The following is a 26,696-nucleotide window of genomic DNA, read 5'->3' on the forward strand; positions in this document are numbered from 1 at the left end:
CGCACTAGATGCGAATTAATACTTCGGTGGAAACTAGACCAGTGATCACATCACATCACAATGGGCGTCGTCTTGTCAATACTCGACGTTGATTTGTTGGTTCTAGAAGTAAGAACCAATCACGTTTGATTGCTACTCAACGGTTGTGTCTCCTGAACGCACCCAATGATCACAAATGATCACATCACAAAATCACTGAGAATCCTAGCAATTCTCTATCCGATAACCGATTAAAACATCTAATAACAAACACGTCGTACGATGTAATCCCTCTTGTAAAAAAGAAAGATAAATAAATCGAGAATTAATTTGTAACTTTCTAAGAGGTGTTATAATCGGTATAATAAGCGGTTATTTTATGAGTAATGCTGGAACGATGTCAACGACTAAAGAAAAACAGAAAATTAAAAAGATGAGGTAAAAATTATTCTTGTATCGAAAAATTTCTTATTTTAAGTCTTTTTATTTAATTGGATTGGATTTTTGTTCAAGTAAGGCGCAGATACAGCTAGCTATAATAAAAAAGAAGCAATGTGATGCGAAAGCTCTTGCAATAGTCGAGCAGCTCTTGGAACCAAATGTAAATTCTGAGTGGCTGCTTCAAAATGTAAGTGCACCAGCAAATATTGTCCCTGTATATTTGGATATTTAATAGCCATAATATTTTTATTTTTATTATTTTTAATTTCAGTTAAGATTTATAAATAAAAGTCACATGGAAGATGTTATAGAAGAGAGAGCGATAATGAAACTGTGTGGATATGTTCTTTGTTCAAAACCATTGACTGTTGTTATCCGCCAACAGTATCATATATCAACACATAGAAACAAAGTATATGATATTAGCAGACGGAAAAATTTTTGTAATTTATCGTGCTATGGGGCAGCCAATTATCTTCTCGAACAAATGCTGGAGAGTCCACTATGGTTGAGGGAAATAGATGATATACCAATTTTTCAAATATTGCCTATTAATCCTAAGTCTAAGCAATATATACCCGGAGATGAAATAAATATTGGTGAGATTAATCTGTCACAAAATATAAAAGCTGACAATACTGATGACAACAAAGAATCTACAAAACATAGCAGTGGCCAACAAACAATAAAAGACATATCATCAAGCCTCGAAAAGAAAAATATCTGTAGCTCTCATTTATCGAATGATATAATTAATGATAATAATATAAAAACAAAAGAGATTCCTATAAATAGTAATTCACAAAAGTTTGAATATTCATTAAATCTATCTGTGAATCAAGAGAAGAAAGATCATAATTATTCTGAAGAATCTATAGATTGTAAAAGCAACTATACTAATATTCTCAATATAAATATAGATTCGCAGAATTTAGAAATAAAAGTTGCTGAGCAATCTGAAAGTAATCTATACTTGCATGAATATAATAGCAGAGATGCAGAAAACAAAAATGTACATGTTTCTTGCCCTAACAATGATAGCAAAACATTACAATCTCAATTAGACAAAATAATTAACGAAAACGATTGTAATAAAATGTTACAACCTTTGAATGAAATAAGTAATGACATAAAAAATACAAATGAAAAATTACAATTACAATCAAATAAAATGAGTAATGAAAATAATGAAAAATTACAGCCTCAATTAGATGAAACAAATAATAGTGAAGATGATGACAGAAAAATGGCACAGCCTCAATTGGATGAAATATGTAACAATAATATTACAGTTTCTTCTAAATCTTGCAATGAGCATCGGAAAAAGAGAGATGCAAATAATAAAAATAAGAAATATAAACAAGAGGAATCTTACAATGCAAAAATACAAGCTAATATTTATCACAAACTTGTAATGCATGTTGAACAAAGTGTTAAAGAATGGGTTACAGAAAATACACTTTGTCTTTTAATAGGCGAGATGGATGAGAAACGCCAGTTGTTAGAAAATCTTATGCACCATGATAGATATCAACAACTGTGCAAAAAATTAAATAAATTGCAGTTAAAAGATGGAAAAGAAGAGCATGTCAACTTAGAGAGAAATGTGCTCAAACCCTTGCCTCACTTCTCTGTACTTCAAGAGGAGGGAAAAAAAATCGATTTGAAGGTACAATCAATTTTCACAATTTTAATCAAACAGAATATATCACAAATAATCGGTTATAATATGTGCATAGGTGCGCGCATTTTATAAAGGACGACTGACAATAACATCGCCTGAAGATAATGACAAGGAGTCAAATAGTAATGACAATGACGATTCTGTATTACCATTAACGGATGCTCACACTCCCAATGCACTTCGCCGCCGAATTTTCTTAGACAAACTTAATAAGATGTAATAGTCTCCATTTTGATACAATTAGAAATTGTCGCATGCTAAAAAAAGCTTAATATCTGTGCTTTAATCATTGTTACTTAGCAAATGAATCACTTGTGTATTTGTCGATTACAGATTACCAGATTTAATGCGTACTTTAACGACCAATGTGGACACTTCTTCAATGGTACAATGTATTTATGATCATGAGAGATACTCATTAATTAAAATGTTGATTAGCACTTTTAATTTATCTGCTGCAAACATTGTTTTTAAAAGTGCTGAATGGACACTTGTGGGGCTCATCATGATTAAAATGTAAGAATATAATTACAAACTTATATATAAAACTTATATAAATGCAAAATCTAAAAAATTCATATAATTTCAGGTTAAGTTTAATTGATATACAATTACAATCATTGCTCCAATCTAAACAAGCCTCAATGTATACATCAATGATTCTTGTGACATATAAATTGGACTCCAGCTATTTGGACAGACTCATAATGGAAATAACAAATACTGTAAATACATCTAAATCAAATAATAAACAATGGTAATTGAAAACCTTGTATAAAATAACTATATAAATTAGTGCTATAATTTTTTAACTTTATTATCTACCTCCTTACATTTTTAATCTGATATAAAATACATTTCAAAAAGTTTAATTAGTTATTGTACATAATAATATATTGCCTATTACAATATTAGAATCACTTTAATAATATAGTATGTTCCATTATTACAAAATAATCATTAAAAAATTTTCCCAGAACTCGATAGATGTATTTACAATAAAAGATTAAAGAGAAAAGAAATGGATATATATATATATATATATAGAGAGAGAGAGAGAGAGAGAGAGAGAGATATGAATTATAGACATATTCCTAAAGTGGACATGTACTCGATGTTGGTGTTGGTACCCCAGTAAGAGCAGGGGAAGAACAATCAAGACCTAATGTGTCTATTTGAGCTGTCGATGCTAATTGATCTTCTGTAGAATGACTACCAACTTTATCACGTAAAGATTCATAAAGATTGTGGACTGCTTCATTATGCTACAAAAATTTAAGATGTTTAATTAACAATATACAAGATTTTTTACTCTTTAATATATGAATGTGCATATAACAATTAACATAAACTATTTTTAAATATTCCAAAATATATTACCTGACTTGTTGGTTGCAAGGCTTTCAATAATGAATGTAAGCGTGCAGATGGCAATTTAGGATGTATATACCAAAGTAATTTCAACAGGTGCCGTGTAACATTATCTCTACCTAAACCAGCCAGAAAAAATTCATCGAAAATTACTGTACAGAAGGACTCATTTGAAAATTCATCAGCCATATTTAGTATCAATAATGAAACCTGCAATTAAAAATTAATTTGTTAGTATAACAAATGTTAGTGTAACAAATTGCTAGTATAACAATTTGCAAATGAATTTCAGCATTTCAAATAACAGTGACAAACTGTATGAGAAATTCTTTCTTTCCATGATAATCGCATATAAAATATAGATATATAGTTACAATATATTACCAATGTGTGCAAAAATGGATCTTCAAAAGCTCGTTGTGCTTGACAGTTTGGAAGTGTTGCTAACACTCTCATTAAACCTCTAGCATCTCCTCTACCTCTTCCAACTCCACCACCCCCTCCAACGTGTAATGCATAATACATTGATAGGACTGCTGCTACTCCAGACAACTGAGCATATGCTTGGCATGCATCAGGGGGTGGTCCAGAATGCTCGATAATAGCAATAGCACTTTCTCTTTCATCAGGTGGAAGTTTACAATTCAATTGTCTTATTTGATCATCAACCTAAAAATTAATTATATTATTTGTATATATATATATCCAATATAAAAGTTATAAACTCCAATTCTTTACAGAAGTTTTTTAATTAATTATTTCATAAAATTACCATAAGTGACATAAGTGCTGGCAGAAACTTTGTAACAACTTGAATGTCCAATTTTGGCTCCTTAAAATCTTGCGAATCGATCATCTGCCAAGCAGACAATCCTAGTGCAAGCATTCTCAATAATAATACAAGTACTGCATTTTCTCTAGGTAACGCCTCGCTATTTATCAAATGGAGAGCTATTTTGATTGCACTGCTAGCAAGAAAATTTACCGCATAGGGATCACACAAAGTCATACTTAGATCCCCCAACACCTGCTCCTGTCCTCTCTATAAACAACTATACATCATATCATTTTTCTAATCTAATAAATGGTATTAAAACACAAGTTTTATATTTTAATTTTTTACCTTAATACTATCTAGAAAACCTTGCAACTCACGAGATCTTTTAACATCCACATTTTTTTCTCTAATGCATGCATCCAGACACCAAGTAAACTTGTGACAAGGATCTACAGAAATAATATCTTGCACCTAGTAACAAATATTGCGTTCAACAAAATTAAAATAACACAATAATTTGTTATATATATATCATTAGAATTTACTAATAACAAGATATGGAGAACTACTTAACAATAATATATATTAAATATATTTACCTCTAAATCATGTAATGCCATGAGTAGTTCCGCTCTTAGAGTACAATAATGAATGTTCTTAGTACGTAGAAACAAAGTCCTTAAAAATTGCAATACCATATCATATAATTTCACACTATGCCCAATCATGTGGGCTAACTTTTGTACAACTTCTCCCTGCCTCCTCACCTATACAAAGCAAGAGAAATAGTCGATAAATGTATGACTCACAAATTTATAATTATTTATGATCTATATACCTTGGGAGATGGTGTAAAAAATAGACTGTTCAAGTTACGATGATCAAATAAAATCTGTTCTTTTTCAATGATATAACGACTAAATAATGGAGAAACTTCATCTCCAAAAAGACTTTGATTATCTTTCCATATTTGGCGTTTTACTTCTGTATCTGCATCATTATACAGTTCCTTCTCCCCAACTAACACTCGCAAATATTTCTCTTCGATGTGCGGAGTATTTCTTAAGATACACATAACAACAGGTCGCAAGCCAGTGACTCTCACAGCAGGAAAACTTTTAGATAGTAACTCCTTCAATCTTCTATCGCCAGAGGAACCTTTATCGGCTCTTTCCACACCAATTTCATTAATTTGTTTGATCAGTTTTTCCCGTAACTCTTCAAGAACAGAAGCATGAAAATCTAATCTTCTAACTCCATGTAAATCAAGCAGTGGTAACATAGGTCTCAACGATGGTAATAATATGCCATTTTCTAGCTGAAATATGATAGCTATTACCATTGCGTGTAAAATATGCATATTTTTAAAATAATTAATACATTCAAAACAATAATTAATTTAACATATTATTATACTAGATTACAAAATTCTTGATTATTTACTTGAAATTCCTCAATGGCTTTCAACGGATCTGTACAACTTGTTAAAGCATCTCTTAAAAACACTGGCCCAGGTATACCAAGATCCTCCAGTCCATTACCACTTTCATTGTTACTTTTCATCGGATTCATCGTTTTATTTTATTACATCATACAAAATACCACATATCTATTAATTATTTATATTGCAAATTGGTTCCTTATATGCACGTTTATATACACACGATAAAAGTTTCGTGACCTACGACATATTTACACAAATTGCTTGACACTTTCTTCGATAAAGTGACATCAATTATACAACGCGAATTATCGATATAGCTTCGTTTTTACATTTATTTCAGAATATTCTTTACAACAGCCGTTGTTCTGTATAAATTAATTTCCAAATACCGCTAAAAGAGAACTTCGCTTGACTCCGCAAATGTAAATAATCATTTTAGACTTTAGACCAATATCGCACAAGTTAGTATCGAAATATTTTTCGATGAATACAAACTGCCTATATCCAATAGCAAACTATGTTTTATAGGAAGAAATATATTACTATTACAATTCCTAAGACACAAAGTCTCTTATTGGATATCGCATCTATCTAGAAAAGTCGGTTGCAGTGTAAATCCGCTATAAGCATATATAACGCCCTCTGAATTATTTATGTCGTTATGTACATTTGAATCAAGTGAGGTTAGATGCATTTATAGCTATTTTTTTTTATCTAGATAATTTCGTGTAAATATTCGTGCTTTTCATATGATTCAAAATTACTTATGACAGTTTAATATTATAACGTAAGATATTGCACAGAAAATATATATGAATATAAATACAGAGAAATATATTTTTTACCTTGGGTTGAGTAAAAAGTCATTGCGTATTTTTGCAACAGATGGCATTATTTCAGTTTTGGCAGTACTAGAGTCATTCACACATATGTTTGTCATATATCGTTTAACAGCTGACGGTTTAAGCTTCATTCTAAAAAAAAAATTGAGCGATTTGGTTGAGTCTTGGAGATTTTACAACAAGTTGAAGATGGAAGACCAAACTGTGCATTTTCGCCATATTTTACTATTTTACTTCCGTAAAGGGAAGAACGCGCGTCAAGCTTGTGAAAAATTGCGTAAAGTTTACGGTGACGATTCTCTACAAGAACGTCAGTGCCAAAACTGGTTCAAAAAATTCCGCGCTGGTGATTTTGATCTCAAAGATGCTCCTCGGTCAGGAAGGCCCACCGAGGTTGATGACGACAAAATAAAGGCATTGATCAAGTCAAACCCACGTTACACGACACGAGAGATTGCAGAAACATTGAAGATCAGTCAAAAAAGTGTTCACGTCCACCTAAAGAAGCTGGGATACGTAAGCAAGCCCTATATTTTGTTATAATATATAACAATAATTTAATCAAAATTAATAATGTTATATAAAACGAAATTTAATTCTCTAACAAAAAAAAAAAAATTTCTATAGAACAACAATATTATATTTTTTACATTATATAATATATATTTATATATGTACAGGGTGGTCCTCGTAACGGTCGCCACGATTTTTAAGGCACTTACAATAATCAACAAAAAGTTTCAAACAAAAGTTATGTGGCTTCAAGGGGGCCATAAGATGGTGACAATGATTTGACCTTGGAAAATCATTTGAAGGTCAACTTTAAAATCTTAAATGGAAACCCCCATTTTTTATTTAGTATTCTTGTAGCTGACATCGAGAGCTTTCCAAAACACTATAACAAAGTATTTTTTTATTAAGTACTTTTTGAGTAATTTTATATTTTAATCTGATATATTTTGATATAAAAAATTAAATATCTCGTAAAATATTTAGTTTTTAATAATAATATTTACCGTAATACTTCTATGTACAGAATAATGAGACAAATCAATTAGTATAAAAAAAAAAAAATTGTTTTTAAGAAAATTATTTACAATGTATTTTTTTAAACAATTATTTGTTTTTTTTGGCACTAATTAATTTGTCTTATTATTCTGCATATAGAAGTATTACGGTAAAATTATCGAAAATTGAATATTTTACGAAATATTTTATTTTTTATATTAAAATATGTCACATTAAAATATAAAATAACTCAAAAAGTACTTAATAAAAAAATACTTTATTATAGTGTTTTGGAAAGCTCTCGATGTCAGCTACAAGAATACTAAATAAAAAATGGGAGTTTCCATTTAAGATTTTAAAGTTGACCTTCACATGACCTTCAAATGATTTTCCAAGGTCAAATCATTGTTACCATCTTATGGCTCCCTTGAAGCCACACAACTTTTGTTTGAAACTTTTTTATGTCAGATTATTGTAAGTGCCTTAAAAATCGTGGCGACCGTTACGAGGACCACCCTGTATATATTTTTTTTACACATTATGCATATTTGTATGACGTTTATAATAATCTTTTTATTCGTGTGGCATGTATAATAATCCAAGCGAAAATTCTTGGAATTCGTCCAATAAATTACAGAGTCGTGATGAGACAGGTCATTATACCTGCGCTGTGGAATCAGGCTAAGGTAATAAAGGTGAAAGGTCAAAGGCAACGGGCTAACGCGGATATCGACCCAGGTGAGATAGAGAAGGCGAGGTAACCCGGTTACAGTCGGGGTAGCGGATGGGCGCGAAAGCAGATTGCCCTAGAATTCGACTTTGGCGTTTCCGCACACGCGCGCTGCGCTATTGAACAAAGCTCAACCGCTCATCCCTCCTACGTTTAAAAGGACTCTGTCTAAATAATCCGAACCCTTCTTCCCCACCTCGTTTCCCAATTGGCGATTTCCGTCAATCCTAAATTCGTCGTAAGTACCTGGCTACCACAGAATTAACGAAAACGTATAATAATCTGATAAATATATTGATCAATCGGTATATATAATATATACGTAATATATTAGTGTATATTTGCTAGTACAATATAATAAGCAAGCTTTTTCACAACAGGTTCAAATAAAAAACAATAAAAATCTTGAAAGAAAATATGATAATAGAAATACAATGCAAATTTCAAAGCAAACGATATTTTCGAAAGAGTAAGCCATTTATAATTTAAAAACATATGCATTTATGATATTTTTTAAATATTTGTATTATCTGGATGGAATTGTGTGAAAGAATGAAGTTAATTATTACACAAGTTGTTATAAATGTGCCTCATATATTATACATATATGTATAATATTATAAATGTATGTAAGTACACATTTTAAACAATGACAAGGAAGAGATAACTAATTCTTATTTTCATATAATATAACATATTCTTTTAACGATATATAAATAGTTATTTTTTTATACATATAATACCATTATGATATATAATATCTTTTTTTTTTTTTTGGGCCGTCCACAAATTTGCATCACTTCTTTGCTGATGCGACACGTTTTGGCGAATACATATACGATACCTTTGCGAGTACGGTGAAAGTGACGGGTCAGCTGCTATAATATTATGTTCACATCTCGATTCCTAGACTCGGCCCTGCGCGTAGGGGTGCGCGCGCTGCTACTGATAATAGGAAGGGTGAAACGGAAGGAGACGGAGGAAAAGGGTGAAAAAGAGATAGGGTGAGTAGCTACGCGCGTGCGGAGCGGCTGTCTACGGCTAGCTCAGCAGCCGTCAGTCGGTGGTCGCACGCTCGTTCGGGGGTGACGGGTGCGTCTACATACGCGAGGAGGGCGATGGAGGCTTCATGCGCCTCTTTGGCGATCGAGTGAGACGCGCCATTCGATGAATCGCCGTTCTGTATCGTCCGTCGTGAGAGTGACACGGATAAAACAGAGAGCAGTATAAAAAAGAGGAAATCGAGCAACACGGGGCGACAAAATGTCGATGTACCACTGTTTATTGTGAACGAATCGAGGGAACAAGGGAGAAAGAGAGAGAGAGAGAGAGAGACAGGAGGAAAGAGGAAGAGAGAAAAAAGGGGGTTGAACACACAGTGGCGGTACCTCTCTCTTTTTTCTGAATTGTCGGTACGCGCAGTCGTTTTTGGTGTTGTTGGCTGTCTTGATGCCTGTTTCTTTTTTTTGTTTGCTATATATTGCTGTTGCTGCCGCCGTTGAAGCCGCCGTCCGTTGCTGCAGCGGTCGCTGGCGAATTTAAAAAGAGAGAAAAGATATACACCCGAGCCTTTTTATTGTCTCGTCGTTGTTTGGTTTTCGTTGTCCCTAGACTTCTTCACCCTTGTAAAAACAAAAGAAAAAAAATTTTCATCTCTGTCATGAGAGAACGATGCGAAAAAGAAAAAGAATTATGCATTATATATGACATTCTCGAGGACCACCAGTCAGCCTTTGTAACTTCTTTTCTATCACGAGTAGATGACGTATCAGAATAGATCACTCTTCTTCTGGTATCTCTTGTCTGTTGTATTTATTATGGATTTTCTTGGTCCCGCGAATGTCCGCAGCGTAGACTATCGCGTTATAAATACCTGTCTATATATCTTCGTGCACGCACATATTCGTCGTCTATGCATGTCGTTTCGCATGTCATTAGCTTAGACACGATTAAGCTTATCGTCCAACTCATCTATACTCATCATACATTTTTAAAATCGTCATATCATAGTCTTTTCTTCAGAAAATTTCCGAATCTCTTTCAATTCCCGTTTAGTAACTGACTTTCAATGTAAATAATGTAAATAACTTATAGATCGAAGTAATCATGAAGAAAGTTTATACACTTTGCATATGAGCTACAAAAACTTTATTTTAATGTGATTCTGTTCCCACTGCCTTTTTTTCGCAATGGAGGCTTGCAGTGTATAGCCGAGCACTTTTAATATAAATGTATAAATATGCACGAGTAGACATTGCTTTCCGCTTTTTCTTAAGTGTTGTAAACATTAATGATATACATATGTGTAATAATTCAATTATCACAATCTTCGTTGAAAAAAAAAACTGCAGATCTATAATTGCTTCATGTTATAAGATTTTATCAATAGTCATATATGATATTATTGATGCACAAAGTTATACCAAGATCGCTTTCTCTCACGATAATATGATACTCTACAATGATAATATGGCACTGCAGTGAACCTTATTATAGTCAAAAATTTTGAAATATCAAATCAATTTCAGATCAATTGTATGAAAAGTTTTAAAAGAAATATTTATAATTATTTTGTTAAATTAAATTAAATTAAGGGATACCATTAATTTATGCAATATTAAAAGAAGTTTACAATTTCATTAAAAATCATTTTCTGTACATACACACATACACGTAATTATACGTACACAATTTTCTTATGCTAGAATATAGTAATTAGATACAAATTAAATGCAACTTCCCTTGCTTTGCTTTAAGAAATTCAAAGCAAATAAAAAACCAGAGGAAGCATATTCTGATATACATATTCTATAGAGAAATTATATTAAGGAAAAAATCATTATTCCGAACTTGTTGGCTATTTTTTGTGTTTACTATTAAAACATACCTTATTAATATATATATATATATATATATATATATATATATTATGCTAAAACCATGCATCTTTAATTATGTTTTCCCTGGTAACATGGAGTTGTTCGCTACATGCATCGTAGTATTCATACATATTTACTTTTTTGATATCCAGCGGACGCATAACCAAAGTGCTTTATATAACAAAAATTTTTAATCATTTTAAGATCAATTTAAATGGCATTAAGATCTATCCCTAGAGAGTATTCAAAATTTGCATGATAAACAGTAATTGAAAATTATTGCAATATCTATAGCATATAATGTTTAAATTTTACTCATATTAATATTCCTATTTAAGAGATAATAACGCTTTTCAAGCATATACTTTCTCTTCAATATTTAAATATATGCTTATATTGCGCTTTAAATGTAGAAAGCGCAATAAAGTATATCTGAAAAAATAATAGATTTCATATATTATTTGTGTGATTTGGATCCCCTTTGAAAACTATCGTATCTCGGAACCAGCTATGCATATTGAAAACAAACTTATATCTATGGCGAATCGCCGAGAAAATAATGCGTTACGCGTTCGCTGATTAGCGGCGATTCTATTCAACGTAAAATAAATCGCTTTCAATGTGCCGCATAGCGATTTAGAAACGTAGACCGTAACGACGGGCGCCAGAACGGGCGGAGCTCCGTCACAGTTTCTTGCCTTTCCAGAGAGGCAAAGGAAAGAGTGAGAGAAAAAAAGAGAAAGAGAGAGAGAGGAAAAAAGAAAAGAAAAAGAAGGCGGCAAAGAAAAATTCCTCTGGGACAGTATAAGGGGTGTGTGGCATGCCTGACATGACACGGACCCATCCTCGGCGCATCATGCGACCATGCGAATGTAACTCGTAACAGGAACAGGGACGTCCCAGAGCTGCTTTGAGACGGGAAGAGAAGAAGCGAGTGGGCAACTCGTGGAGCGATGTATGCCGCGGCAGGTGGTGCCAGCATCGCCAATCGGAGGAAGCAAAAGCGGCTACAGCTTAACAAACAAACGCCGGTCCATGTCATTCCGCCAAGACTGAAGGGCGTACCCCCTGGCTCGCGTCATCATCAACAGCAGCAGCATTATCAGCACCATCAACATCAGCACCAGCACCAACACCACCACCCGTACCATCATCATCATCACCACCACCATCATCACCATCCCCCGACCAAGCTTGCTGCCACCCGTCAACAAGCCCCACGAGCGCAACAGCAAACGCTGACGTCAACATCTTCGTCGTCCGCCGCGTTTCATCCGGGCATCGATGATCGACGCCGTCACGCCATCGATCACCACAAGTCCCATCAGGAGCAGGTCGCGCCGGTCTCGCCGATCCAGTTCCCGATCTCGCCGCCCCCGCTTTCCCTCGAATCTTCAACGTCCGCCACCACTTATCCAGCCAACAACAAGTCCAGCAAGTTTCCTTTCCCGCCGTCCTCGGTCCTCGATCTCCGAGTATCACCTCCTACTTCGGAGCTACAGGTGGGTACATCGTTGAGCATTCTCTCCTCATAATATCAGCCTCTTCCGGCCAGCTCACGCTGTTTCTCTTAGTCGCTCTCTATCGCCCGATTCTTTATCACCTTTCATATCTTACATATAGTTCCACGCGTATCTATACACGCGCCTAGGAATCACGCAAAATGAAATAAATACGCTATACAGTACGAGCATTAGGTAGAGAAAACTGTTGAATTTATAACGCAGTTGTCAGGTTCAGCAAATATAAAAAATTGTGATATATTTTAAAAGTCTTTACAATCTTCTTAAATGCTTACGTTATTTGCTTTAATTGCTTTTACCATGCACAGCCGCCGAGTCTCGAAGTTTTTTTATATCACTTTGTCAAATTCCATTGTTCTATTATTTTTGTCAAGTCTGCAAAGCATACATTATATTAATTATTAAAAAATTGGTATAATAAAAGATTTACTTTTTTAAGTATCTTTTTTTATCATCAAAAATTTCAATAGAAAGAAAAGTCAATTTTAACCTTCCTTTGCTTCAGTTTTATATATTTAGATATAGACTGAAAATTCGATTACAGGCAGCCGTTATCTCTGCCAAGTGCACGATCGCATTGACGAATTAGATTAACGAAGATTATAAACTCACTCTATCGCTTTAGCGCGATTCACCCCTCACTCGAAGCGTATACGCTCCTTCTGGTTGCACTACACATCTCTCTTGCCGGCACCTCGTGCAACGTATATAGCAAATAGCATCGATCGGCTGTCTGGTGGTGTATAACACGCGAGTAAATCTGTTGAACGATGTAAGAAAGGCATGGCAGATTCTGCAAGCCCAAATATCTCTCCAGGATCCTAGGTCGGCTAAAAGCTCCGCAATGTAATTTCAGTATAGCGTGAAACATGCCCCCCGCGATTATCATCTTGGGCGAACATGAGCATCCATCGATGCCGACGACGTTAGATGTATATCGTTACATTCGGTACTGTCCGGGATCGATGATGGATAATCTCTGAGGTGGACTCCGAAAAAGTAGTTTCTCTTTATCCTTTATCAAGGGTAAAAAGAGAGAGAAAGAAAACCGGCAATCATTGAGGGGGTTGAAAAAATTTCAACGATCGGTACAAATGAATAAGCGGAATGCAGGCTGCTCTATTGATTAGACGAACACAGCGAGAGAAACAGCGATTACGGGGTGGTAAGGTGGTGAATTTTAGAGAATTACCTTCCAACTTCGCCACCAGACTCATTCCGCCGCTACCACAATATCCCCCACGATCTTACGCGTATGGGGTAAGTAATCAAGAGTCACGGCCGCGTCGAAAAGCGATCTTGGTCCCTCCGCGTGAACGTGTTGTAAATTAATAGTCACGCAATCCTTCCGTGGATCAGTATCTACAAACAAACTCATTATAGATTAGAATCTATCGCTACGAATTCTATGAATTTTATTAATCGCATATGTGCATATTTCATCGATCAATATTTCTTTGTACCAATTAACGGCGAAATCGATCGAACGACCTCGACGCAAATCTGACGAATTTGCATTATCAATTGCTCTTAGAACATTTAATCCCACTCTTCTGCTATCATTTCTGAGTGAAATAATTTAATACTTCGTTCATTCATATAACACACATCAAGGCACATGTCGATTTTCGAAGAAACTATAAAGAAAATAAAGGATTTTAACTCGTCGATTAGCGAATCTAGAATATCGAATACACAACTTTTTTTAGAAAGAATTTTACTGTGCAACTTAAAATTAATTATATAAATAATAATAAATAATAAATTGAAAATAAACATAGACATAGCAACTCGATTTCGTTGGCTAATCACATTAACCATCAACAAAATCATCATCATTTACATTGGTCTTAACAATCGGTTCATAACGATATGTCTGAGAATTATATATTTCAGTGCGGCGGTCAAGCACCTGGCGGTAAAGCAGCATGGCAGGGATGCAACAGACCTTCGCCTCTTCCTTTATCTCCTACATCACCCGGCTACAGGACAAAGCAGTGCGAAGCACATCGGCGATGGATGAAAAGAAACAGGGTAATTTCTTCAATTGTTTCTAGATTACGCAGCTTAGTTTCTTTGGCCGAATCTTTCTAGTTGGAGTATATAATTGTGTGTCCAATTCTAAATAGAGAGAAGAGAGACAATTATTTTCATTATATTATCTAAATTAAAACATAAATTCTGTCACGTTTAATTATTGCATAGTTATAAATTATAAGACAATTTTCTTTAAATTAAAAATTTCTTCAAGATTTTTAAAATGTTGCGGCAAAAATCAATACATATGCTATCGAAATATGGTATGCATTTGCTAATAAAAAATTAAATGTAACACACGCGGAATCGTATGCTTTAGATAAGAGACGCCAGTTATTGCTACGGGAGCAGCGACGACGAGGAAGATGACAGCAGTAATGCCATACGGCAGAGGGGAGAGGTCAGCGCGGCGGTCAACACAGTGCTCTACGTGGGTTTAGGGACCACTGCGCTCGGTTTAGTTATCTCGTTCGTCGGCATCGGTGAGAAGGGTTTCCTAAGCCCACAGCTAAGACTCGTCGGTCCGTCGCTCTTGTGCGCCGGATTGCTGTGCTGCCTGTTTCGCGTGCTGCTGTGCCTCTGCCTATGTCGCTGTGGCCAGTGCCGCTGGCAGTTCTGTCACGTCGCCACGCATGAGAAGGAAAAGGCGAGGAAAGCAGACATGCGACCGGGAACGTTGTCGACCGCTTCGTTGTTGCCGCCGACGCAGCAGGAACGACCGATCGCGCCTACCAGCCGCTCCGTATCACCAGCGACGAAGGGACACGAGCTCCTGCTCTCACCTGCCCAATTACCGGAGTGAAAGGATAACGTAATGCGCGCCCCGAACGTTTTTTTACGAATGAATTCTATATACTATATACGCCGATTTACTGCCGGTTCTTGCCCACTTACTCGATTCTAGTTTCCGTTGCGGCTTGAATCGCAAATTCTCGCAGCTTAAAAAGTAGTCTAAACATGCGTCTTTAGATCTTAAACAATAGATAAATAAAGGAATCGGCTACGTTTTTCTATCCTTGTCGTATTATCGAGAAAGTAAAGAAACCATCACCGTCGACTAGGTATCTTTCTTCAGTCTCCTGATTTATTTACGCTCACACATTTACAAGTTGCTTCTTTACAAAGGTATGTAAAGTTACCTCAACTTGCGATACTTCTCGACCGAATCTTAAAATAATCATACTTAACGTTAAAACTTAATATACTTTGCTGCCCACATATCGCTAGGAAAAAAAGTTTCTCTTTTCCACGGAATTGTAATCTGTGCGCGATCATCCTTAAGTTCTGTTTCACAAATCACACAGTGTGTCTTAGAACAAATACATTATATCGATATCACTTTAATTCCCAATGATCAGGAAAGTTGAAACTGCATCTGCTCATTAGATGAGTAACTATATATGACAGAGGTATCAGCGGTGGTTACGCTTGATGCTGTTGCAGTAATGGCAAATAATTGATCTTCATACATCCCTTGCGGCTCTGTCTTTCCATTGCCGGTTGTAGTTCCAGTATTGGGAGGATTATCACCTTTTGTTGCCTCACGATACTTTTGCAGATACATTTTCAAAGGTTCGACATAATTATCAAAACCAAGATTAGTCATGGCAAACAGAATGTCTTCACCATTTATAGTTTTACGTTTCTCCATGTGACACCTGTCACTCGCTTCTGATGTGATAAATGAGATGAACTCTGACACACACTCTTGAACACATTCACGCGCATCCTTAGCTATTTTTCCAGCCTCTGGAATAGCTCTTTTCATGATTTTGGCAACATTTGCTATTGGTAAGAAGCGATCCTGTTCGCGAAGTGGTCCACCGCCAGTGGAAACTCCAGGGCTTTGCAAAGGATCAGCACCATGATTGGAATCATCTGTGTTCTCAGGGTCATCTGTTCAAAAGCATTTGTTAAGATTTATACATTGTCTTACAATCCAAAAATTTTAATTCCCAATTTGAATTGCAATAATTTACAGAGGAGTATCTATATATGTGTAAATATATTACATGAATATTAATCTTTTAATAAATTACATATAGTTAATACATTTCTACCTTCACATTTCTCTATAGCAAGTGATGCAATAATATTAATATAATAATAATTCAAATATTAGGCAATTAGTAAAAAAATTTAATACAGCTTATCTATTCAAAATGGTTGATCTTGTCATAGAAATTGCTTAAATTGCAAAATTTTGATAAATGAAGAAAGATAAAGATATAAAACACAAGTGACGTATCTAATTGAAATTAGAATATAATAAAATCAAACAGAAAATATAATAAAATAAAATAATTAAATAAATCAAAATAGATTAAATAAAATATTAAATAAAAAAATAAATATCAAATAAAAAAATTAAATAAAATTAATAAAATAATAAAATAAAATACAAATATATCTTGTGTAGTCTGAGAAACTACGTATCCTTGAAGGAGGAATTAATGTATACAGACGCAACGTATAGGTTAAAAAAAGATGACGTCCAGAATTCAAATAATATTCGACGATATATATAAATCAAGATTGATCATTGTATATCTCACAATTTTCCAGATACTATTGCAGGAAGAACGCTAACTTACCTTCCATATCCGATTGTACGCCAATGTAAGACGTCGCGACGGTACCTCCTCCCAGGAACGCCGTCGATCCTAAAGGACCACCATCGTCTCCGCTTTCACCGCTATTCTCCATTTCTCGATACAATTCCCAATTATAATACGTACTCAAAGTAATTGAACACCTTGCGTGACTCTCGTGCCCCTCTAACCTTTTTCTATCTTTGTTTTTATCTTGCCTCCGTAAGCTGAGTCACTTGTTGTGTATATAAATATGTTATATATATCTATATAAGAATATATAACAAGCAACGAATAACGGACTATGGACGACGTGTAGCATTCGAGTTCCGTTTTATATCCATTATTTCCGGAAAAGATAGAACATTGGTCACATATATTATTCCCTAGCTTGCTATGAACTGTTTATAGGGCTTCAATTGACCAATCAGCACAAAAGAAACAAACATGTCTTTATCCTGATTGGTCAATAAGCCTACTTTACCACAGACTTCTATATAATACTAGACCGTTAACTCTTGTAAATACATGGCCCCGAAAAGTATGTACACAATCATGCGCATACTAGAGAGCTTCTAAGAGAGAGAGAGGCGCCAACCCAACCAGCCTTTTCGTAATTGGCTGGCATAATATATTTGGTCATTGCGACGCCAATGCAGAGCAGATGAGATACGAATTCTCGGACCGAAAATATAAAATGTTTGGGGTTATATTACGCATTATATTTTGTAATATGCGTAATATAACCTTAAATATTTGATATCGTCGGTCCGAGAATTCGTATCCCATCTGCTCTGCATTGGCGTCGCAATAATGACCAAATCGGCACATATTATGCCAATCAATCACGAAATGGCTGGTTGGCGCCTCTCTCTCCTAGAGGCTCTCTAGTGCACACAGCACATGATTCCTACCAGGATTGGGAACGTTACTTTATAAAAGTAACGCGTTACCGTTACCGTTATTTTTTGTAAAAAGTAACTCGTTACCGTTACTCGTTACTGATTTTAAAAAGTAACGCGTTACCGTTACGTTCAAGTAACGAATCGTTACTTTTCCGTCATGTTTTTGTTTTTTGTAATGCTAAAATAAGCTATTAGATTATAGAATTATTTAATAATCAATATTAAATGTAATAATCTATGTTACAATTAAAAACTCTAAATTAATCTCTATACCCAGACAGCACAAGGATGTCCTTAGGACGTCCAAAAGGCATCCAGGACATATATGTAGGATATCCTCAGGATATCCCATTGTAATCCTCAGATCTCCTCTGGATGTCCTGAGGAAGAGTAAATGATAGCCGTATATTAACCTCTGGAGAATCCAGGGAGATCCTGTGGAACATCCTAAGGATTTTTATAGGATATGTTAGGGATATTTTTCGTATGTTTCAAGGAGCAAATTTTAAAATTTAAATATAAATTAAAATTGTTTTGTTATTTACTGCCAATATTAAAAATCTAATATTAAAAATAGTTCACTTTAGTATTTGAGGCTTTCGTGCTATACATGAATATTTTAGGTTTGGCTCCCGGGTTTGAGTAGTGTAATATTTTCTAAAACAATCCAATATCTGAATTCCCTATGTTGGGATTGCATCAGAAATTGAACTGATAGAAAATAATTACATTTGTAATTTCCTCATCAGTTGCTCTTTGCAAGCTTTATATAATTCTCATGACCAAATCTCAAATACGAGTTCGCGTGTCGCATAGCGGTAAACCAACGAACTAGCGGTTGAATACTATTGTTTGTAAAGTTTTTGGAATGTTGCGAACAGTAACATTTCTCATGAAATATTAAATAAATAATAATTTTGGATATATGAAAATGTGCGCATCAAATTCAATTATTAATATTAAACGAAATTAATGTTAACAATTAATTGCACATGTATATGTCCTCTGGAAATCCAAAAGACATCCAATATAATAGACAGGGCAGATATATCCTACAGACATCCAGTGGACATTTATAGGACATTAATACTTATTATAATACTTAAGATTTCTAAATTATATTAAATAGCCGACACAACTAAAAATAATTACATATGCATATTAAATTTTTATAAATATATTTATAATAATATCTTAAAATATCCTACAAATGTCTTGAACCGTCCTGGACATATACAGGATGATCCTGAGGATGTTTTGTGCTGTCTGGGAAGGTTACAAAATATTTTTCAAAAAATACATCTATTGAATATAGATATATAAGATAATAAAAACCAAAAAATAACGATAAAATTAACGGCTAATTCGTTACCGTTACTGTAAAAATGTAACGACGTTACCGTTACCGTTACGAACAGAAAAAAGTATAACGATCGTTACCGAAAAAAGTAAGTGTAACGGTAACGACATTACAAGTAACGCATTACTTCCCAACCCTGATTCCTATTACGAAGAAAGAATAAAGCCGGCTTTACATCTTGGCAGAAAAGCAGAAAGCAGAAAAGCAGAGGTCAATCAGAACTCGCGCTAAAAAAGCAGAATGTACTGCTTAGAGTCCTATATAATCAGAGAAGCGACATCGTTACTCCCTCTATGTTTCTCATGATCGCCATGTTGATCCCGTAGCTATCCATGTGTAATTTAAAATGTCTTAAAAACGTCTCAGAGATATTCAAAATGTTTTTTTTTTAGAGAATAACATTACAAATATACTTTTTTCTCACTTACGGTACATCGGTTGCGATTAGTTTGCACGTAAAATTCACTACGTGCAAACTAATGACCGCAACGCTCGCGAGCATTATCTGTCTTTGTTTAACTTTCGGTGAACAACAAAGATGAAATAATACATGAGTGTGCGGTTGTTAAGTGGAACGGGCCCGTAGCGGTCAGCCAATCAACAAGCGGAACGTTATTGTCGCTTCTCTGAGCTCTGTTAAATCCGTATCAGACTATGCATTGAAGATTGAGATTGAAGATTCAAGATTGGGATTTGACCAATCGGAATAAAAAAATTTTAGTCCCTTTCGTTCTGATTAGTCAAATTCCAATCTTTAATCTTCAATCTTCAATCTTCAATGCGTAGTCTGATACGGGCTTTACACGGCACCCTTAATCGGGTTTAATAACATTCGTAGTTGTGAAACTGGCCAATCACAGCTATTCTTCTGAACAATGGAATGATTATGATTGGCCAGTCTTAGAACTACGAATGTTATTAAATCCGATTAGGAGTGACGTGTAAACGTAGTCTCTGATTATATAGGATTCTAGTAAGTAGCGTGTCATCCAACACACTTAGGCCGGTATTCATAATCAGTTCTTATTTCAAGATCGTCTTATGCCGCGTCTACAATAGAGATTTTAAGCCCTAAGGCTTAAGAAATTGACCAATCACAGTCGAGTATTCTCATACTTGACTGTGATTGGTCAATTTCTTAAGGCTTAGGACTTAAAATCTCTATTGTAGACGCCGCATTATATAGAAGTCTGTGTACTTTACCTACGGATTGTATTTTCAAATGCACTCTTGTACGAAAGAAAGAACTAGATAGAAATTGGAAATAACCAATTAGAATCGAGAAATTTTTTAAATGCAAATTTGAAGCATTGAGAGCCTATCCAGACAAATTTGGATAGATTTATAATGCATATGCATAAAGAAATTAATTAATCAAGTGTCTAATATATGAGATTCCATATTGCTACTAGATGGACGATTGGTTGATGATTTTTTTTTTGTGCATGTGCATTTTGACAAATGCATGTTTGAGCGTTGGAGATGGAAAGAAAAAGAGATTTAGCGCAGAATTTGAATGTAAAAAGTATAAGTTAAAAGAAACAGAGTTGGTTGGAAATGCCAAGTAGATCTCGTCATAAAGCTCCCGCAAATAAAATAATAACAAATCTAATTGCAGGGTTGGGAAGTAACGCGTTACTTGTTACGCTGTTACCGTTACAGTTACTTTTTTTCGGTAACTGTAACGGTAATGGCGTTACAAATTTTATTTGTAACGGAAAAAGTAACTTCGTTACATTTTTCGGTAACGAGTAACGAATTTAACAGTTACTTTTATCGTTACTTTTTTCAAATTTTTTGATTTATTTAAGATATTATTCTTGCTATTGTGCGTGATAAAATTTTTATCTTAACCGTAAAGCCGTAAGCAAATCGACCAATTAGCATTCTTATTATGTTGTAATATCATTTACTACCAGTTCTAAGTACCTTGCAACGAAAATTAGAAAATCTCAATAAATCTGACCTTATAGATTGCCATTCATTAGTTGAAGCTATTCAGCAAGGTTTAAATAAAAGGTAACTTATTAATTTGATTAATACATATGTTATTTAATTTTAAATAAGGATTTAATTGAAAAATATTATTTTATTTTAAACTATTGATTCAAAAGTATTAATTTCAATAAAACAAACAATGTCGCTTAATTTACTATATTTGATTTTAGATTTCTTACAATATTTGAAACAAAAGAATTAATAATAGCAGCATGTTTACATCCAAAATTTAAGTTAAACTGGTTAACCGGAGAAAAAAGAAAACGTGCTGAAAATTACTTGGAGGATTTGGGAATCCGATCAACTGAAAATTCTTTAAAAGCTGGAAAATCTGACGATCACGATGATTTTTTCATTTTTGAGCAAAAAACGATGCAAAATGAATCTGAACAAGAAGAATTGCAACGGTTTTTAAAATCAAATAATTGTAATATAGAAATGTTAAACGACTATCCAAACTTGAAAAACTTTTTATTAAATATAATACAGCTCTACCAAGCAGTGCATCTGTAGAAAGAATGTTTAGCATCGGTGGCTCTGCATTAACACCACAAAGAGGGCATTTAAATGATGATACTATGGAGCAACAAATTTTATTAAAAATTAATAAAGAATTTCGATAAAATTTAATCATTTATTTTGTAATAAACCTTGAATGAAATCTTGCTTACAATTTTTTAAAAGTTTTTCTTATGCAAAATAATTTATTAGTTTGTATTGTAAAAAAGTAACGGAAATTGTAACGACTCGTTACTTTTTAGTAACTGTAACGGTAACGAGTTACTTTTTAAAATTAGTAACGAGTAACGGTAACGAGTTACTTTTTAGAAAAAATAACGGTAACGGTAACGAGTTACTTTTATAAAGTAACTTTCCCAACCCTGCCTAATTGTCATGTTCATCATGTCGTTCTTTCGAACAAAGAATCGCGGGTACGTAAATTTTTTGTAAGAGAGAGAGAGAGAGATTTTACACTTTGCAGGGTGACAAAATAGAAGGAAATCGAAAATGAAAAGGTAAAAGAACAGAGGGATTTTTACTGTGGTATACAACTTTTTTTCTAGGAATCTACCTATCTGCGCCGGCGTGACGTCACGCAATGACAACCTGATCTCCGAGTGTTGTCAAGATTCGCCGTGTACGTAGTATTTGATTATACGCGTCAGCGAGTTATCGGTATAATCCTTTCTCCCCCTTCGAGTGTATCGTGTGTCTGACATTGAAAATATTTCGCGATAAGTGCCGCCGTGCATTCACCAATGTTGCAATGATGCAGAAGCGCGTCATGTATGGCGACGCGCGGAAACTGTGCGAAAGACAAACGCAATTGGACCCGTACGGGCCCTGCCTCGCGTTAGACTAACGATCAATGGCTTTATTCGAGAAGAGATACACGAATAAAGTGTTGTTAGATGATACGGAGCAATTGACCAGTGTCATCGAAAATGCGAGGACCATCGACGGGCATACGGTATCTCGTTTTCTCTCTCTCTCTCTCTTTCATCATATAAGTATTTTCATTTAGTTAATCAAAGTTGTACGAATATAAGAATTCATGTTATCAAGAATCTGTATTTGTTTTGTGTATACAAATCACAAATTAGAATACTTTGTCCGCTGAAATTGTATATTTTATAACTTTGTTTTTGTATACAGCCATATTTATTATTTACTTGTTGAGATATATACTGAAAACTCTGGTATATATATGTATATTCAGGAATACGTAATCAAAACACAGAGAGGTCCGCTACCTGAAAGATCTTGGAGAGTGAGCAGACGTTACAATGACTTTGTACAGCTCAATGCGACTTTATCCATATCTGGCTTTGATGTGCCATTACCACCAAAAAGAATTATTGGTAATATGGAGCCAGACTTTATAGCTCAGAGACAAATAGCACTGCAGGTTCATCATCATAATATAATATGGTTGTTTAAATATAGTATTCGTGTAATAAATAAAAGATCTTTTTTTTTTTTTTTTTTTTTTTAGAATTATCTAAACATAGTACTAATGAATCCTATACTGGCATCTTCACTTCCCATGAAAAAGTTTTTAGACCCTGAGAATTATACAGCACCGTTACACGGTAAGCTTATTTTCCACTAAGACAGCATGTTATAAACATAAGATATCTTAAACATTACATTAAAAATAATAATTAATATCTCTCTTAAAGATTATTTTATAATGTAAACTTTTTTTGAATATTATAAGGCTGTATATATATTTGATTCTAGACATCATATAAAATGCATGTTTGTGTGTAAAATATGAAAATTATTCATCTGTTTTACAGAAATCGCGCTACAACAAGTGTCATTAGCATTAAGGAGTGACGCCAATTTTGAAGTATGCAAACCTATCCCTGATATGGGTTGGCGATTGAGAAAACATTATTATACAGTGAAAAATCGTCAGAATCCGAAACAAGAACTCTTACTAGCTTGGGTCGAGTTTGGCCCTGATAAACATTTGCAAGATAAAGATATACAAGGAGTTTTCAAAACTCTGGGCTCTCTACGGCACATTTACATCGAACCAATAGTACATCAGCATGTTACAGACAATGGGGCACTAATGATAAGAAATTTCTATCCAATGGGCACATTACGTGATGTTCTGTGTATTACTAAGCCTAAACAGCCATTTATAAAGAAGTATGGAAACCCAAAACAAATAAAATCATTGACGACTCAAGAAGTTGCGATGTATGGTTATCAGGTTAAAAATTTTTATATAAGAATTATGTTATATTGTGACGTTTCAAAAGATTATTCTTTACATAACAATAATATTGTTGATTTGTAGATATTGGAAGCCCTAGGATATCTTCATGAGAAAGGATTACCTTATGGACATTTACATACCGGCAATGTCCTTTTAACCCCGAGATGCGCTAAATTATTAGATATAGAAAATGGTCTTTTAGGATTACCAGCATTTTACCGGCCTTATGTAGTGCAAAGGCGTAAATTACATGCCACGGTAATATACAGTGATATAAATGTCTTGACATTTTGTAATTTGATGGTATAACTAACCTGAAAAAAAAATGAAAAGATATAATTTTTTAACTTTTAAAGTCATTTATTTCAAAAAGGTATGGATAAAAAAAATTTTTTTCTGTATTTTGGATTTTCCATGCAATATTATTATCATCTTGAGTTTCATTCTCTGAATAAATATTTTCCTACATTTATAAAAATGGTTTGATATATTTTTCTGAACAGGCTCAAGTTGATGTATATTCATTTGGACATGTTTTGTATGAAATGGCATTTGGACGACCACTTTTGGAAGCAACATGTTCTGAACTACCACATTGCGAAGCAAACTTGAAAAATTTGCTAGAGGTTATATTATCGCCGGAAGCTTTAAAGCAAGATTTGCCGACAGTGTTTCGATTGTTGGAACATCCATTTTTCGAATCGACAAGACGCGCCGCATTGGCCATTGGAACTGTAGAGAAGCCATATTTCAAATTGAGTAACCATTTGAAGGAAGCTTTGCAAGAAGCTGTAAATAAAGCTGAACAACGATTGCGCGATGAACAGAAAGTCGTCCGGCACCAGAAAAGACTTGTCAAAGTTCAAGAAATGATGAGTTCTGAAGAAGAGATGAAAAAACGAAAGCATAAATTAGTGAGTATATAACAAAGGGAAAGAGTTTATAGAATAAAAAGTAGCGATCGATATAGGATATCATTTCGATTATTACATATTGCAGAAGAAAGAACAGAAATTGGCGCAAGAACAACGCTCTGCATCGCAACTGGGTACAAATGGGACAAAGCAAATAAATGGTAAGAGTCCAGAACGCTCAGACAGTCCGACAAGTACATCCACGGCTACCAGCGTTGGAACGTTGACTCCTCCATCGCTTCGTAAGTCATAACGCTCTTCATTGCTATTGTCATTGATGCTAATTGACATTTATGTTTCTACATCTCTTGATTAGCTGGGCACAAAAGTTGATGGCGTGTACTGAGGTCATTCCTTTCACGTAGGTCATTCGAGCATTCAGGTTTCCTTAATGTCTAACAACTTTTCATAATTATTCTCTCATCTTTGTTTCATAGAATTTTTCCTCATTGTTGTTTTGCCAGTTTTCTCTGTAAGATGTATTCTTGTAATTTGAGAATTATTCTTACAAGCTTATCTGTTGTGTTATTTTCAGATTTTTCAATGTTGCCTGTAATGTATAATTGTCATATATGGTTAGATGTATACTTCCATTTTCTTAAAGAAATGAATTAGATAAATCTTTCTTGAATTTCTTAGAACAAAATGTACGTATTATGTTATGAAGTCTACTATGTCGTTTTTCATCTTTTTCTACTCAAGGTTCTGTAGATATTCCACAAGGGGATGCAGTTCCTGGCAAAAGCGTTCCGCCACCACCATCGTTGCCGCCGCCGTCTGAAACGTTTAGTGGTGTATCAAATAGTGTACCAAAATCGTCAAACAACCGTGCTGCTTTACTTGGTAGTATTTGCAATTTCGATAAGAATAGGCTGCGAAGAATCGCAAATGGTCATCGTTAGATAAATAGACGAAAAGTAAATATATTATAGGATTAGATAGACAAAGAGAGAAAAGAGTCGCGCAGATTTATTTCAAATCTAGTGTGACTGCCATGTAATATTGGACAAAGAACTTTGCTTGTGCTTGATTAGAACGGACGATGTACCTGTAGATTATTACGTTGAATTCAAAGATTGTCTGGACAATATAGCTGTGTCATGCTCCTCGTGACTCCTAGTAAAATTGGAAATTGTTTCATTTTGATCGCGATACTTGCATTTTATAAATTTTGATCTTATTTTTTAGTGATACGCTCTTGCTACATAACAAGATTTCTAGCTTAAAGCAGTTATATTAAAAGTAGAATATGTATTAAATTTATGATATATAATCGATATTAGTCCCGTTTAGCCTACTCTATGTTTTTATAAGATCTAATGCAACGCTTGCTTCATCTATAGACTTGCCGTCCAAGAACGAGCCTAAACATATACAGAACAATTAATCAAAATAACAAATGCTTCGAAAAATTGCCATCTTTACAAATCTTATATCATATTCTTCCCAAATAGTACTCTGCGTTGATACCACTGCTT

General features: G+C 34.3%; 5 protein-coding genes across 10 annotated transcripts; 3 read left to right on the forward strand and 2 right to left on the reverse strand.

The window, feature by feature from the left end:
- Positions 1-133: 133 nt before the first annotated feature.
- LOC138942043 (putative RNA polymerase II subunit B1 CTD phosphatase RPAP2) lies at positions 134-4,698 on the forward strand. Of its 2 annotated transcripts, none has more exons than XM_070312075.1 (7): positions 134-417; positions 497-607; positions 692-2,089; positions 2,160-2,320; positions 2,438-2,620; positions 2,694-2,861; positions 3,082-4,698. In XM_070312075.1, coding segments are annotated over exons 3-7 (1,887 nt in total). In that variant the 5' UTR covers positions 134-417; positions 497-607; positions 692-715; the 3' UTR covers positions 3,083-4,698. The 2 variants fall into 2 exon arrangements, with proteins under 2 accessions (XP_070168176.1, XP_070168175.1); XM_070312074.1 differs by having other exon boundaries at positions 135-417; positions 493-607; positions 3,082-4,697.
- On the reverse strand, positions 2,110-6,119 carry Nelf-b (negative elongation factor B). The gene is made up of 8 exons (XM_070312076.1): positions 5,697-6,119; positions 5,092-5,571; positions 4,853-5,020; positions 4,599-4,724; positions 4,248-4,517; positions 3,860-4,144; positions 3,485-3,685; positions 2,110-3,369 (listed from the first exon to the last, which is right to left on the reverse strand). The coding sequence occupies exons 1-8, from the start codon at positions 5,823-5,825 to the stop codon at positions 3,199-3,201; spliced, it is 1,830 nt and encodes a 609-aa protein (XP_070168177.1). The 5' UTR covers positions 5,826-6,119; the 3' UTR covers positions 2,110-3,198.
- A 3,172-nt stretch (positions 6,120-9,291) lies between these two features.
- LOC138941928 (uncharacterized) lies at positions 9,292-16,765 on the forward strand. Of its 2 annotated transcripts, none has more exons than XM_070311878.1 (4): positions 9,292-9,689; positions 11,789-12,658; positions 14,576-14,713; positions 15,036-16,765. In XM_070311878.1, the coding sequence occupies exons 2-4, from the start codon at positions 12,110-12,112 to the stop codon at positions 15,516-15,518; spliced, it is 1,170 nt and encodes a 389-aa protein (XP_070167979.1). In that variant the 5' UTR covers positions 9,292-9,689; positions 11,789-12,109; the 3' UTR covers positions 15,519-16,765. The 2 variants fall into 2 exon arrangements, with proteins under 2 accessions (XP_070167979.1, XP_070167980.1); XM_070311879.1 differs by having other exon boundaries at positions 11,863-12,658.
- Positions 14,489-17,607, reverse strand: Nf-yb (nuclear factor Y-box B). 2 transcript variants are annotated; one of them, XR_011448212.1, is made up of 3 exons: positions 17,311-17,607; positions 15,017-16,612; positions 14,489-14,800 (listed from the first exon to the last, which is right to left on the reverse strand). XR_011448212.1 is itself a non-coding variant. In XM_070311880.1 (2 exons), the coding sequence occupies exons 1-2, from the start codon at positions 17,420-17,422 to the stop codon at positions 16,071-16,073; spliced, it is 654 nt and encodes a 217-aa protein (XP_070167981.1). In that variant the 5' UTR covers positions 17,423-17,607; the 3' UTR covers positions 14,868-16,070. The 2 variants fall into 2 exon arrangements, 1 of the variants encoding a protein (XP_070167981.1); XM_070311880.1 differs by lacking the exon at positions 14,489-14,800 and having other exon boundaries at positions 14,868-16,612.
- Positions 17,608-22,646: 5,039 nt separating this feature from the next.
- LOC138942079 (PX domain-containing protein kinase-like protein) lies at positions 22,647-26,665 on the forward strand. Of its 3 annotated transcripts, XM_070312116.1 has the most exons (9): positions 22,647-23,041; positions 23,291-23,479; positions 23,567-23,663; positions 23,874-24,298; positions 24,386-24,562; positions 24,808-25,218; positions 25,304-25,460; positions 25,535-25,579; positions 25,921-26,009. In XM_070312116.1, the coding sequence occupies exons 1-8, from the start codon at positions 22,940-22,942 to the stop codon at positions 25,549-25,551; spliced, it is 1,575 nt and encodes a 524-aa protein (XP_070168217.1). In that variant the 5' UTR covers positions 22,647-22,939; the 3' UTR covers positions 25,552-25,579; positions 25,921-26,009. The 3 variants fall into 3 exon arrangements, with proteins under 3 accessions (XP_070168217.1, XP_070168215.1, XP_070168216.1); XM_070312114.1 differs by lacking the exon at positions 25,535-25,579 and having other exon boundaries at positions 22,648-23,041; positions 25,921-26,665; XM_070312115.1 differs by lacking the exon at positions 25,535-25,579 and having other exon boundaries at positions 22,649-23,041; positions 23,227-23,479; positions 25,921-26,665.
- The last annotated feature ends 31 nt before the right edge of the window (positions 26,666-26,696 follow it).

Source organism: Polyergus mexicanus, unplaced genomic scaffold, assembly GCF_030449975.1.
Source record: "Polyergus mexicanus isolate NDT 795.1 unplaced genomic scaffold, iyPolMexi1.0 SCAF_21, whole genome shotgun sequence".
Taxonomy (NCBI): domain Eukaryota; kingdom Metazoa; phylum Arthropoda; class Insecta; order Hymenoptera; family Formicidae; genus Polyergus; species Polyergus mexicanus.